At 46.2% G+C, this 13225-nt stretch overlaps 1 protein-coding gene across 3 annotated transcripts in view; it reads left to right on the forward strand.

Moving 5' to 3' along the window:
• The window catches only part of ITGB3 (integrin subunit beta 3), a 58858-nt gene that overhangs the window by 12274 nt on the left and 33359 nt on the right, over positions 1–13225 (forward strand). For 2 of the 3 annotated variants that reach the window (XM_005584610.5, XM_045374621.3), the window contains exon 2: positions 7799–7884. In XM_005584610.5, coding sequence (XP_005584667.2) covers positions 7799–7884 — 86 coding nt within the window. Of the gene's footprint in view, positions 1–7798; positions 7885–10227; positions 10374–13225 lie in introns of all 3 variants that reach the window. The other variant, XM_045374622.3, reaches the window with a different exon arrangement.

Here is a 13225-nt window from a genome sequence, read left to right on the forward strand (position 1 = left end):
GACAGTAAGCATGAGATGTTTTGTTTTTTTATGAGTCACACGACCAGGTGACTACAATGAGGCACCATGTGAGTCACCCACTGTCCCCATGGACCTAATTGGGTAGTGACCAGTCAAAGGTCAGTGGCAGGGCTGGGGACCCAGATTAGAATTCCTTTCTGGCAGAGTGATAGATGTCCATAGTGTTTGCAGATCATCCTCCCTTCTCGATAAACACCTCTCACTCTGACTTAGCCCTCTCCTGTAGTCCCCTGTCCTCATTAGGGTGGCCTGTTCCTACAGTCCAACATCCTGTCTCATTGGACAACATGTCCTCAAAATAGTCCCCATTGACACATTATGACTTCCACTGGATCCAATTCCCTCCCTTGTTTCCTTTGTTCCTTCATTTTTCCCACCCTTTGTCTCACTTCTGGTTCTGTGATTCAAGCTGATATACCAAACCACAACCTTCTACTTCTACTTTCCAGGCAAACTTCTTGGCTGGTCTTGATTGGATTAAAATTTTTATTTTCAAAAAACTTTTTTGAGGCAGGGTCTCACTTTGTTGCCCAGGCTGGAGTGCAGTGGCACGATCACAGCTCGCTGCAGCCTCAACTTCCCAGGCCCAGCTGATTTTCCTGCCTCAGCCCCTGAGTAGCTGGGACTGCTGGTGCATGCTACCATGCCCAGCTAATTTTAAAAAAAATTTTCATAGAGATGGGGGTCTCACTATGTTGCCCAGACTAGTCGCCAACTCCTAGGTTCAAGCAGTCCTCCTGCTTTGGCCTCCCAGAATGCTGGGATTACAGGCATAAGCCTGGATTTTCGAAGACTAATATTCCTAACCCCATTTAGAAGCCACATCTAACAAACATTTTACCCTGGTGTGATACTTTCTGGCTGCACACTCCCACCACTCCTTCTGCTCAGGGCATACTAAACTTCATGTCTAGTATCCCCTAGAATGATGTCATCAAGGAAAAAAAAGTATTCACCTGCCCTAAACAACCTGAGACTCAGGATAAAAACAACAATAAAACCAATATAAATTATAGCAGCAGCAGCAGCAGCAGCATTTATTGAGTACTTTCTGTGTTCCAGCTGTTGTGCTAGAGTTTTACAGGGTTTGGTTTATTTCATCCTTACAACCACCCTGTGAAGACTGGGGTCAATCCACCTTGTCCCCGGCTCTGGCTAACCTGTCAGAGGAAAGGGGTGGTAGGAGGTACGAGTTGTTTGTTCTTTAAGTGACATTATGGTGAAGATTCCCACTTTAGCAGGACTGAGTCTGGGCCCCAGAGAATGAGCAGGAACATAGGCTTTATGAATGACTTGAAATAGAGGCCCAAACTTCTTCCACATGTTCAGGAGGGAGTAGTGGGCTCAGAGCAACAACTCATTGAATCAGCATGGGCCCAGTGCAGAGACTTCTGATGAGTCAGTCACTTTTAACCACTGAATTCCAGGGAACTGTCTGGGTAGCAGGACTTGGTTGGGGGTAATATGGGGGGTTCATTGGTTCTCATGAAATCAATCTGTGATTCATTAAAAAGAGTGGATAAAGGGACTGGGTAACCACGACTCTCCAGGCATGACTTCCTAAAGAACAAATCCTGGCACCTCATTTTATCCTCTGGGGTCAGAGACCACTGGTTCACTGGGAGGGACCTGCTGTTATTTATTTTGTATCTTGCAGAGCTTCCTATTGTGGCTCATAGAGACTCATAGGGAAATCAAGGACTCATAGGGAAATGCTAATTTGAGAATAAATGGATGGTTAATAGATAGACTGGGAAAAGTCCTAAAAAGTAATCTGACAGTGTCTGTATTAGTTCATTTTCATGCTGCTAATAAAAACATACCCAAGATTTGGTCATTTATAAAGGAAAGAGGTTTAATTGACTCACAGTTCAAGATGGCTGGGGAGGCCTCAGGAAACTTACAATCATGGTGCAAGGTGAAGCAAACACGTCTTTCTTCACATGGTGGCAGGAAGGATAAGTGCCAAGTAAAAGGGAGAAAAGCCCCTTATAAAACCATAAGATCTCATGAGAACTCACTCACTATTATGAGAACAGCAGCATGGAGGTAACTGCCCCCATGATTCAATTACCTCCCATCAGGTCCCTCCCACAACACCTGGGGATTATGGGAACTACAATTCAAGAGGAGATCGGGGGGGTGGGGCAGGGGCCACACTGCCAAACCATATCATTTCACCCCTAGCGCCTCCCAGATCTCATGTCCTCACATTTCAAAACACAATCATGACTTCCCAACAGTTCCCCCAAATCTTAACTCATTCCAGAATCAACCCGAATGTCCAAGTCCAAAGTCTCATCTGAGACAGGGCAAGTCCCTTCTGCCTATGAGACTGTGAAACTGAAAGCAAATTAGTTACTTCCTAGATACAATGGGAGTATAGGCATTGGGTAAATACAGCCATTCCAAATGGGAGAAATTGGCCAAAAAAAAGGGGCTACTGGCCCCATGCAAGTCTGAAATCCAGCAGGACAGTCAAATTGTAAAGCTGCAAAACGATCTCCTTTGACTCCATGTCTCACACCAAAGTCATATTGATGCCAGAGGTGGGCTCCCATGGCCTTGGGCAGCTCCACCCTTGTGGTTTTGCAGGGTACAGCCTCTCTACCAGCAACTGTCATGGGCTGGTGTTGAATGTCTGCAGCTTTTCCAGGCACATGGTGCAGGCTGTCAATGGATCTACCATTCTGGTCAGGAGGATGGTGGTCCTCTTCTCACAGCTCCACTAGGCAGTGCCCAAGGAGGGGGGCTCTATGTGGGGGCCTCGACCCATATTTCCCTTGTGCACTCCCCTAGCAGAGGCTCTCCATGAGGGCCTTGCCCTGTAGCAAACTTCTGCCTGGACATCCAGGGGTTTCCACATCCTCCGAAATCTAGGCAGAGATTCCTAAACATCAATTCTTGACTTCTGTGCACCTGCAGGCTCAACACTACATGGAAGCTGCCAAGGCTTGGGTCTTGCATCCTCTGAAACCATGGCCCAAGCTCTAAATTGGTCACTTTTAGCCATGGCTAGAGTGGCTGGGATGCAGGTCACCAAGTCCCTAGGCTGCACATAGCAGGGAGACCCTGGGCCTGGCCCAGGAAACCATTTTTTCCTCCTAGGCCTCTGGGCCTGTGATGAGAAGTGCTGCCATGAAGGTCTCTGACATGCCCTGGAGACATTTTCCCCATTGTCTTGGTAATTAACATTCAGCTCCTAGTTACTTATTTCTGTGGCTGACTTGAATTTCTCCACAGAAAATGGGTTTTTCTTTTCGATCACATTATCAGCCTGCAAATTTTCCAAACCTTTATGCTCTGCTTCCCCTTGAATGCTTTGCTGCTTAGAAATTTCTTCTGACAGACACCCTAAATCATCTCTCTCACGTTCAATATTCCACAGATCTCTAGGTCAGGGGCAGAATGCTGCCAGTCTCTTTGCTAAAGCATAGCAAACATGACCTTTACTCCAGTTCCCAATAAGTTCCTCATCTCCTCTGAGACCACCTCAGTGTGGACTTCATTGTCCATATCACTATCAGCATTTTGGTCAAAGTCATTCAACAAGTCTCTAGGAAGTTCCAAACTTTACCACATCTTCCTGTATTCTGAGCCCTCCAAGTTTCTAGGAAGCTCCAAACTTTCCCACATTTTCCTGTCTTCTTCTGAGCCCTCCAAACTGTTTCAATTTCTGCCTGTAACTCAGTTCCAAAGTCACTTTCACATTTTTGGTATCCTTACAGCAGCACTCCATTCTACCATTACCAATGTACTGTAATAGTCTGTTCTCACACTGCTAATAAAGATATATCCAAGACCAGGTAATTTATAAAAGAAAGAGGTTTAGTTGACTCACAGTTGAACATGACTGAGAAGGCCTCAGGAAACTTACAATCATGGTGGAAGGGGAAGCAAACACATCCTTCTTCACATGGTGGCAGGATGGAGAAGTGCTGAGCAAAAGGGGGAAAAGCCTTTTATTAAACCGTCAGATCTTGTGAGAACTTTCTATTAGAAGAACAGCAACATGTGGGTAACCATCCCCGTGATTCTGTTACCTCCCACTGGGTCCCTTTCATGACATGTAGAGATTATGGGTACTGCAATTCAGATGAGTTTTGGGTGGAGACACAGCCAAACCATATCAGTGCCCATACCTCCCATGGTCCTCTTCCCTCTTCTAACATTTCTTGATGTCCCTTGTGCTTCTCTCTCTTGTGAATATCAATGGCATTTATGTCCAGAATTACCCCTTTGCATGCCAATTCCCATGGAAACTCCAGAAAGGGAGGGAGATACCTAAAATAGTTCAGGCTGTGCTCCTCTCAGAAGTCTTCTGATAGGGGAAAAAGAGAGGCTATGTCCACATCTGCCTGGGAAGACAGCAATCAATCAAAGGAATGCTGAAATGAATTAGTGAATAGATTCAAAATTGGTTAATATTCTACAAGGCAATAAACCTTAACCTGTGGGGGATAACCTTTTCTATCAGACAGAAATCATTGGTATTGTTGTTGGATAAGAATAATATACATTGTTCTCTAATGAGATCACTTGGACTCAGGAAGGGGAACATCACACACCGGGGCCTATCATGGGAAGGGGGGAGGGGGGAGGAATTGCATTGGGAGTTATACCTGATGTAAATGATGAGTTGATGGGTGCTGACGAGTGGATGGGTGCAGCACGCCAACATGGCACAAGTATACATATGTAACAAACCTGCACGTTATGCACATGTACCCTAGAACTTAAAGTATAAAAAAAAAAAAAAAGAATATACTGGAAATGAGAGAGATGGATACTTGTAAAAAAAATATATATATACACATTGTTCTCTTATCTAAATAATTTACCTTGTACACCATAGTATGATTATGATTAGATTAAAATGTTATGTTAGCCAGTTCTAGCAGCTATAACAAAATGCCATAAACTGGGTGGCTTAAACAGCAAACACTTATTTGTTTATTTATTTTGAGACGGAGTCTCGCTCTTGTCACCCAGGTGGAGTGCAGTGGCGTGATCTCGGCTCACTGCAATCTCTGCTTCCTGGGTTCAAGTGATTCTCCTGCCCCTCCCAAGTAGCCTCCCAAGTAGCTGGGATTACAGGCGCCCACCCCAGTGCCCGGCTAATTTTTTGTATTTTTAATAGAGACGGGGTTTCACCATGTCGGTCAGGCTGGTCTTGAATTCCTGACCTCAGGTGATCTACGTGCCTCGGCCTCCCAAAGTGCTGGGATTACAGGCGTGAGCCACCTCACCTGGGCTATTTTTTCTTTTTTTTAGACGGAGTCTCACTCTCGCCCAGGCTGGAGTGCAGTGGTGCTATCTCGGCTCACTGTGAGCTCTGCCTCCTGGGTTCACACAATTCTCCTGCCTCAGCCTCCCGAGTAGCTGGGACTACAGGCGCCCGCCACCATGCCCAGCTAATTTTTTGTATTTTAATAGAGATGGGGTTTCACCGTGTTAGCCAGGATGGTCTTGATCTCCTGACCTCGTGATCTGCCCGCCTTGGCCTCCCGAAGTGCTGGGATTACAGGCGTGAGCCACTGCGCCCGGCCTATTTTTTTTTTTTTTAATTAAAGAATAATATACAATGTTCTCATCACGACTCATTTCCTTTTTTTTTTTTTTTGAGACAGAATCTCGCACTATTGCCTGGGGTTGGAGTGCAGCAGTGATCATTTCCATTTTTATGGTTTTCGATAGGTCAATATCTACTCTTACAGTATTGTAAAATATCCTGATTAATAGAAGCCAAACAATAGGTAAATACTCTTAGAAAATCAGATAATCCCTAAGCATGGTGGGTCAGCTAGTCAACGCTTTGCATTACATTGAAAGGACATTTGTATTTTCTTTGCCTGTTTCCAAATTTTATATTTTCTTTCTTTCTTTCTTTCTTTCTTTCTTTCTTTCTTTCTTTCTTTCTTTCTTTCTTTCTTTCTTTCTTTCTTTCTTTCTCTTTCTTTCTTTCTTTCTTTCTTTCTTTCTTTCTTTCTTTCTCTTTCTTTCTTTCTTTCTTTCTTTCTTTCTTTCTTTCTTTCTTTCTTTCTTTCTTTCTTTCTTTTTCTTTCTTTCTTTCTTCTTTCTTTTCTTTCCTTCTCTCTCTCTCTCTCTCTTTCTTTCCTCTCTTTCTCTCTTTCTTTCTTTCTTTTTTCTGAGATGGAGTCTCACTCTGTCACCCAGGCTGGAGTGCAGTGGCATGATCTCACCTAACTTCAGCCTCTGCCTCCCTGGTTCAAGTGATTCTCCTGCCTCAGCTTTCTGAGTAGCTGGGATTACAGGCACACACCACCATGCCCAGCTAATTTTTGTACTTTTTAGCAGAGACGAGGTTTCACCATGTTGGCCAGCTGGTCTCAAACTCCTGAACTCAAGTGATCTGCCTGCCTCGTCCTCCCAAAGTGCTGGAATTACAGGCATGAGCCATCACGCCCGGCCATAATTTTTCTTTACAATATTGTGTGTGTGTTTGTGTGTATACACTCATTTTCTGAGTATGTTTTTGTCCAGGCATTGGGAAGGAGGGAATTCAGTCATACTGTAATAAAATGAATGGAGACCGCTAAATAAGAAGTTTTGGGGACACTGGGAAAACATCTCAATGGTCAGGCTGATTTCTCCAAAATACGTTTGCTGGTCTTACCAGCTAGGTGCAAAGAGGTCCCTTTGGAAAACTGCATGAAGGAGCTGTCAGGGTAACTGGGTCATGGGGAGGAACAGATCCCTCACATTCTGCTGCTTATATTGGAAAAAACCTCCCTAAGGCACTGCAGGAGGCAGGGTTCACCTGGGGGAGCAGGAATGCTGAGCTAGGCAATTAGAGAGGACGGTGGCTTCTGTCTAAGCAGATGCCTGGGTTTGGCTTCCTGGCTGAGCTTCTCAAGGTGGTTTTGGTTTTCCTGGTTGTTCCTGCTCGTCCTCCTAGCCTTTGCTGTGTCCTTTGACAGTATGAGGACTGTTCACATTTGAAGCACCTTATAGTGTACCAAGTGCTTCCCTTACCTCACTGAATTTTTGTACAAATCCTGTGAGACAGATATTGTCATCCCATAGAGGCTAGTTGAGTTGCCCAAGGTCATGAAGTAGTTAGTAGAAGAACATTCAAAATTCAAGCACAAACCTTCCAACTCTAAAATTCCATGTTCTTTCAGTGTATATCGGTCAGCCTTTTCTAACATTTCTGCACTTCCTCCTAGAGCATTTTATGGTTGAATTCCAAGATATATGCATTGAGAAGCTTGAGAAGATTTCACGTTTGCTTTTCTTTTGCCAGCCAGTGGGAGACTGCCACCGAAGTCACCCTGCCCTCCACGGCCCCACTGTATTTAGGCTGTGTGTTAATGTCAGTACATCTGGGCCTTGGATCCCCTGTGTAGTGGCTGTGAATATCACTAGAATGACTGAAGAGGGAATACATTGCCATTTTTCTGGGCCTCAGAGATATTTTCATTTGCACAATGTAGGTGTCAAACAAGTTGTTAATTAAAGCCTTTCTATCAGTTACCATCTGAGACTTGGGTCCATGGCTGAGCCTTGCCCTATCACTTGTTACCACTGTGGCCTCATCAGTTGAGAGTGGTGATGAGTTTCTCCTGATTTTCCTCCTCCTCCTTCTTCCTTACCAATAATCTGTATTTGGTAGATGTCTGTGTCATGGTTAGGGTGTGTTTGTGTGCACCTGAGAGCTGTAAACCTGGACATTGGGAAAGTTGGGAAGGATGGGGCAGGTAAGTACCTTCACTGAGCCAAATCTGGTGCTAATGCCTTTGTCTGTCTGTTGCAGGGCCCAACATCTGTACCACACGAGGTGTGAGCTCCTGCCAGCAGTGCCTGGCTGTGAGCCCCATGTGTGCCTGGTGCTCTGATGAGGTAAGGAGCAGATACCAGACCTTGTTTCTTCTCCAGACTAAGCTGCTTTTGTGCACAAACAGACCCATGAAGTTATCACCTCCCTCTTGAATACATGTACCCCTTGTCCCTTCTAAGCAAAACTTTGATGAATTTTTCCCATTGATGGATGGTGAGGAGCTGTCATGGGGATGTTGCTAGGAATACTATCCCGAGTCTACCATACAGCCCCTTGCCCCTGCCAGTTTGGCTGGACCTCCTGTCCTCTCTGTAACTATTGCTGCCCTTTCTCACACTTTGCTTGCTTTTTTCCCTAAGAAAAATAGTTTATTTTTAATTTTTTGGTAGAGACAGGGTCTCACTATGTTGCCCAGGCTGGTCTCGAACTCCTAGACTCAAGAGATCCTCCCACCTTGGCTTCCCAGTGTGCTGGGATTTCATGTGTGAGCCACCATGCCCAGCCCATTGCTTGCATTTCTTGGGGTGGAATATCCCAGGGAAGCAGGTGTCAGGTCTCAAAAGGAGAGGCAGCAAGGGGTATAGGTACAGATGGGTTTGGGAGGGGTGCTGGCTTACTTCTTTTTCCTAGAGGTTAAAAAAGGCAAATAGAAGAGGAATCTTGTGCTTGTGTGTGTGGATGTTTAGTCAGAAGATCCTTTCTCTTCCCTTTTTGACGATTGGGCCTCATGGCTTTACATTTTTCTTTCTCTCCTTCTTTCCTTCCTTCCTTCTCACAGGTGTTGAGGAAAGGAGCCGGGCCCACTTGGTGAGGACGGAAGGGGGACAGGAAAGGGTTAGTTGTGTCTAGGCAGAGGGTTTGTTGTGTCTGGGGCCCTAGGGAATGAGTGTGTCTGAGGGAATGGCTGTGTTTGTGGCTGGGATGGAAATTTGGAGCTGGCAAAAGCTGATGGGGTGGGGGTGGGAGATGAATGTGGTTGGGGAGATTCGGTGATTATAGAGTCTGAGGCTGAGTCACTGGCACGGCCAGCAGGTGGTTACCTGAGTTCCTGGCCTGGCTGCGGCTCAGCTACCTGAGGCGTCCTCTCTGTCCCACAGCGAGTCCCAGCCCTGTCCAGTTTTATGACCACTCCAATCCAGCCCCTCAGTCTCTCTGCTTCTTTTCCAGATCCACTGAGTTTCCTAAAAAGGCAACCTCCCTGGCCGGCTGTGGGGAGGGGCGGGAGCTGGGAGGCTGTGTTTATCACCGGCCAGGAGGGCTGCCAGAGCAGCAGAGGCCAGCTCCGCACGTTGCTTTGGCCTCTTTGCCGTTCAGCATGGGAACTGCTTCCAGAGGCAGCTGCCCAACATCTGGGCCACACTGACTTCATTTAGCAAATGAAACCTTCCCTGGGGCTAGGGAAGGGGAGTAAGGGGGAATGGATGAGTCCTTCTCCTCCACCCCCGCAGGTTCTCCTCCCCTCTGGGCTAAGCTGGCTGCTCAGTGTGATGTAGCCTGCTCCCTCCTCATTTGCTATGTCCTCCTTCTTCCCATCGTGATATTACTAAAGCTTCTTTTACCAGGAAGTTGCAATTCTGCAACTGAATGCTGGAAGAAGGGAGAGCTGAATGGGGAGGGGGCCTTGGGTAGCCCAAAGCCTTCAGGAACAGAGGAACATCAGGACAGAAGCCCTAGTGTCACTCAAAGGGTGCTTCCACCTTTTCCTCCTTCCCTCCTTTCCAACCCAAAGCAAGAGAAAATGCAGGCATCTCTGGCCCAGAGAAGCTGGGGAAAAAGAAAACTTACTTGGAGGGTCTGTCCTGCTCCCTATCCCCTGTTTTTCATCCCTCTTGATCTGCATAGGGACTAGCCATGCAGCTGAGGTGGGCTGAGGCCCGAACAGACAAAGCCCTTAGGTCACGTAACCAGATTTCAAAGATGCAAATGTAGAATATTTATGGGTGACTGTTGTGCTCCTTGTCCCCTGGCAGGCCTGGGGAGGGCAGAGGGAAAGGTGCAGGGTAGATCAGAGCATGACGTAGGACCAGCCAAGAATGAGGGGTGCAGTCAGCCAGGAAATGCGCGCAGCTAGGACCAAAGAAAACAAATGGAGGGAGGTAGAAAGTCCAGTAAGATATTCCCTGGGAGAATGGCATATAAACATGAAAGGAGGCGGGGCCGAGGTTAGTGAAGGACTACAACTATCCCTGAGCAAGAGGGAGGAGGGAGAGAAGGAAGGGTGGGACAGAATGTGGCGACCAGGGAGGGATGGAAGGTGGGAATCCTGGACTGTAACCTGAACATAAAAGCTATTTTGTTCCTGAGAGGAGCAGGGCTTCCCCTGGATAGGCTAAGTTTAACTGCTGAAAATGCTTTGGACATTGATTTCAAAAAACCAAAGGTGAACTGTCTGGTTCATTTTGTAGGTAATTTGTCAGATAATCAAACCCTGGAGAGCCCTCTGTTCTTCTTCCTCCCCTGAGTTGGCTGTTCCAGGCAAGCTGGCAGTGCCTGGAAAAACAACTGGTTGGGCTCGGCTTTCCCCTTGGTCCTAGACGACTGGAGCTCTTGGGTGTGTATAGTGAGAGCTTGGCTGGGTAAGAGGAAAACATAGCCAACATGGATGAGCATGGAGTTTTGGGCCCATGTGCATAGGGTGTGTTCTTGGAGGGTTGGATACTGACACGAGTTGGGGTGGTGTGCTCTCTCTGGAGCCGGCTTCAACTCGTGGTCTTAGTCTCAGCAGTGCCATGCTGGAGTCTAGAACCTCCCAAACGCATTTGGTATTGAGAATTGCCTGGGGTGCTTGTTAAAAATAAAGGTTCCCAGGATGGACCCTGGGTTTATTACATCAGAATGGGTTGTTATGATAGCAAGTTTGACAAACATTGCTAATTGAAGGGCCACCGGGGTTGGGGTCAAGGTGGATGGAGGTGGAGTTAAGGTTGCCAGATAAATACAGAACATCCAGCCTGGTGCCTGTAGTCCCAGCCACTCAGGAGGCTGGGGTGGGAGGATTCTCTGAGCCTACGATTTTGAGGCTGTAGTGCACCATGATCATGTCTGTTTATAGACACTGCACTCTAGGCTGGGTAACATAGGGAGATCCTGTCTCTAAAAAATGAATCTAAAATACAGAACATCCATTTAAATTTGAATGAAACAAAAAATAACTTTTAGTATAAGTATGTCCCAAATATTTGCTAAATTTGGCAACCCTACAGTGGAGGGATATACTAGGAATTCTTATATAAGCCTGAGTACACCCTGGAAGATGGGCCAGCTTCCCACTTAGCCTGATAACCAAGGGTGACAGAGGAAGAAGGGGTTTGAGTCTAGCAAAGTAGAGGAAGACTCTAATAGGATTTCCTTCTCATTTTCTTCTCTGCAACTGCAGGACAAGATATAGGCCATGATTTACATTTCTTTGTAATCACAAACATAATTTTATTCTGACTTGTCTTCTTTCTATTTATTTTTAATCTGGAGGATAAATGTTCATCTTGAGAGTTTTGCTCCAACTTATCATTATAAAAGGAAGTATAATACTAAGAGTGCTCGTCTCCTTGTAAACAATGAAATGCGAATACCAACAACTATAAACAAAAATGCTTCATGTTCCTCCCCTCCTCCTTTCTGCCCTCTTTATTCTTTTCTCTTTACATGTTCAAGTGATTTCTTGTCCTCACCAGATGAGTTAATCAAGACAACAATGGATGGGAGTTGTTTTGGTGGCGCTTGGGGGTAAAAAATGTACTGGGGCATATCGACTCTCACTGTCCAAGAAAACAGTATGAAATAATAGTAGTTAACTGTAAAAAAGAGTTACCTGCTGGGTGCAGTGTCTCATTCCTGTAATCCCAGCACTTTGGGAGGCCAAGGTGGGCGGATCACTTGAGGTCAGGAGTTTGAAACCAGCCTGACCAACATGGTGAAACCCCGTCTCTACTAAAAATACAAAATTAGCTGGGCGTGGTGGCGTGTGCCCGTAATCCCAGCTACTAGGGAGGCTGAGGCAGGAGAATCGCTTGAACCTGGGAGGTGGAGGTTGCAGTGAGCCGAGATCGCGCCATTGCACTACTCCAGCCTGGACAACAAGAGTGAAACTCCATCTCAAAAAAAAAAAAAAAAAAAAAAAAGAGTCACCTTATATTTGCATTTATTTGTTTATACTATATCCTAAAGCAGGGACCCCAATTCCCGGTCCATGGCCTATTAGGAACCAGGCCGCACAGCAGGAGGTCAACAGCAAGGGAGTGCGCATTACCGCCTGAGCTCCGCCTTCTGTCAGATCTGCGGTGGCATTAGATTCTCATAGGAGCTCAAACCCTACTGTGAACTGCGCATGGGAGGGATCTAGGTGGTTCACTCCTTATGAGAATCAAACTAATGCCTGATGATCTGGGGTGGAACAGTTTCATTCTGAAACCATCCCCACCTCCCTGTCCATGGAAAAATTGTCTTCCATGAAACCAGTCCCTGGTGTCAAAAAGTTGGGGACCTCTGTCCTAATGGATTTCAGTATAGTTAACTTATATTGAGATTTTTCTATTTTGAAAGCATTTCACATTCACAGTCTTCTTTTACTTCCGGACCAACCCTGTGAAATAGGCAGGATAATGACAACTATTCATGTTGTACTTTCCCAGTTTCCAAAATGGAATTAATGGAGAATGGTACTAAGAGCATGTGTCACCCTCCCAGGAGAGGGAGGTAATTCAGCCAGCTTGCAGGGTGCTGGCTGGAACCTCCCACCTCTGTGCTCAGGCCCTTCCCCTGGGTCTTGGCTATTTTTGCCCTTTTTGTGTAACATCCGGTTTCCCTGGGAACTGGAACTTTAATATCCACTCCTCCCCCTTCTAGCTTTCTGCCTGCATAACCTGGTGATATTCCTTCTACCTTCTCAGCCTGGGTTACCAAGAAAGGGAATGTTGCCCAAGTATGTTGAGGTCACTGCCTTGGTGCTCTTCTGGAACAGGGCTCTCGTGGAGAACTTGGCTGACGAGCAGGCCTGTTATATTCCTGACCTCTGATGTCAGCAACCACAGAGGGAGGGAGGGAGGCAGTTTTGTTTTTCAGTGTTTAATTTTTCTAAGGAAACTCATAACAAACCATTAGGACTGTCAGCACATCTTAGCGCTTCAAACCCTCTTCTCATTAGGACGGCCACATTAGAAAATAGGAGTCAGGAAACTCCCGTCTAATGCATTCTCTTGCTCTGCTGATGGAGCCTGAAGATGCATGATGGCCTTGCTGCTCTCATCCCGTTTGCTGGGCTCCCATCCCTGCTGTCTTTTTCAGCATCTATCTTGGTCCTGGAAAGGATCCGCTCCTCACTGCATTCTGATTTCTCCACTGCCTTTTTGGGAAGGTTTTCTCCCTGGGGCTTTGTGGGCAGCTGGAATCAGAGATAAGATTGGGACG

The sequence above is a fragment of the Macaca fascicularis genome, chromosome 16, assembly GCF_037993035.2.
Source record: "Macaca fascicularis isolate 582-1 chromosome 16, T2T-MFA8v1.1".
Lineage (NCBI taxonomy): Eukaryota > Metazoa > Chordata > Mammalia > Primates > Cercopithecidae > Macaca > Macaca fascicularis.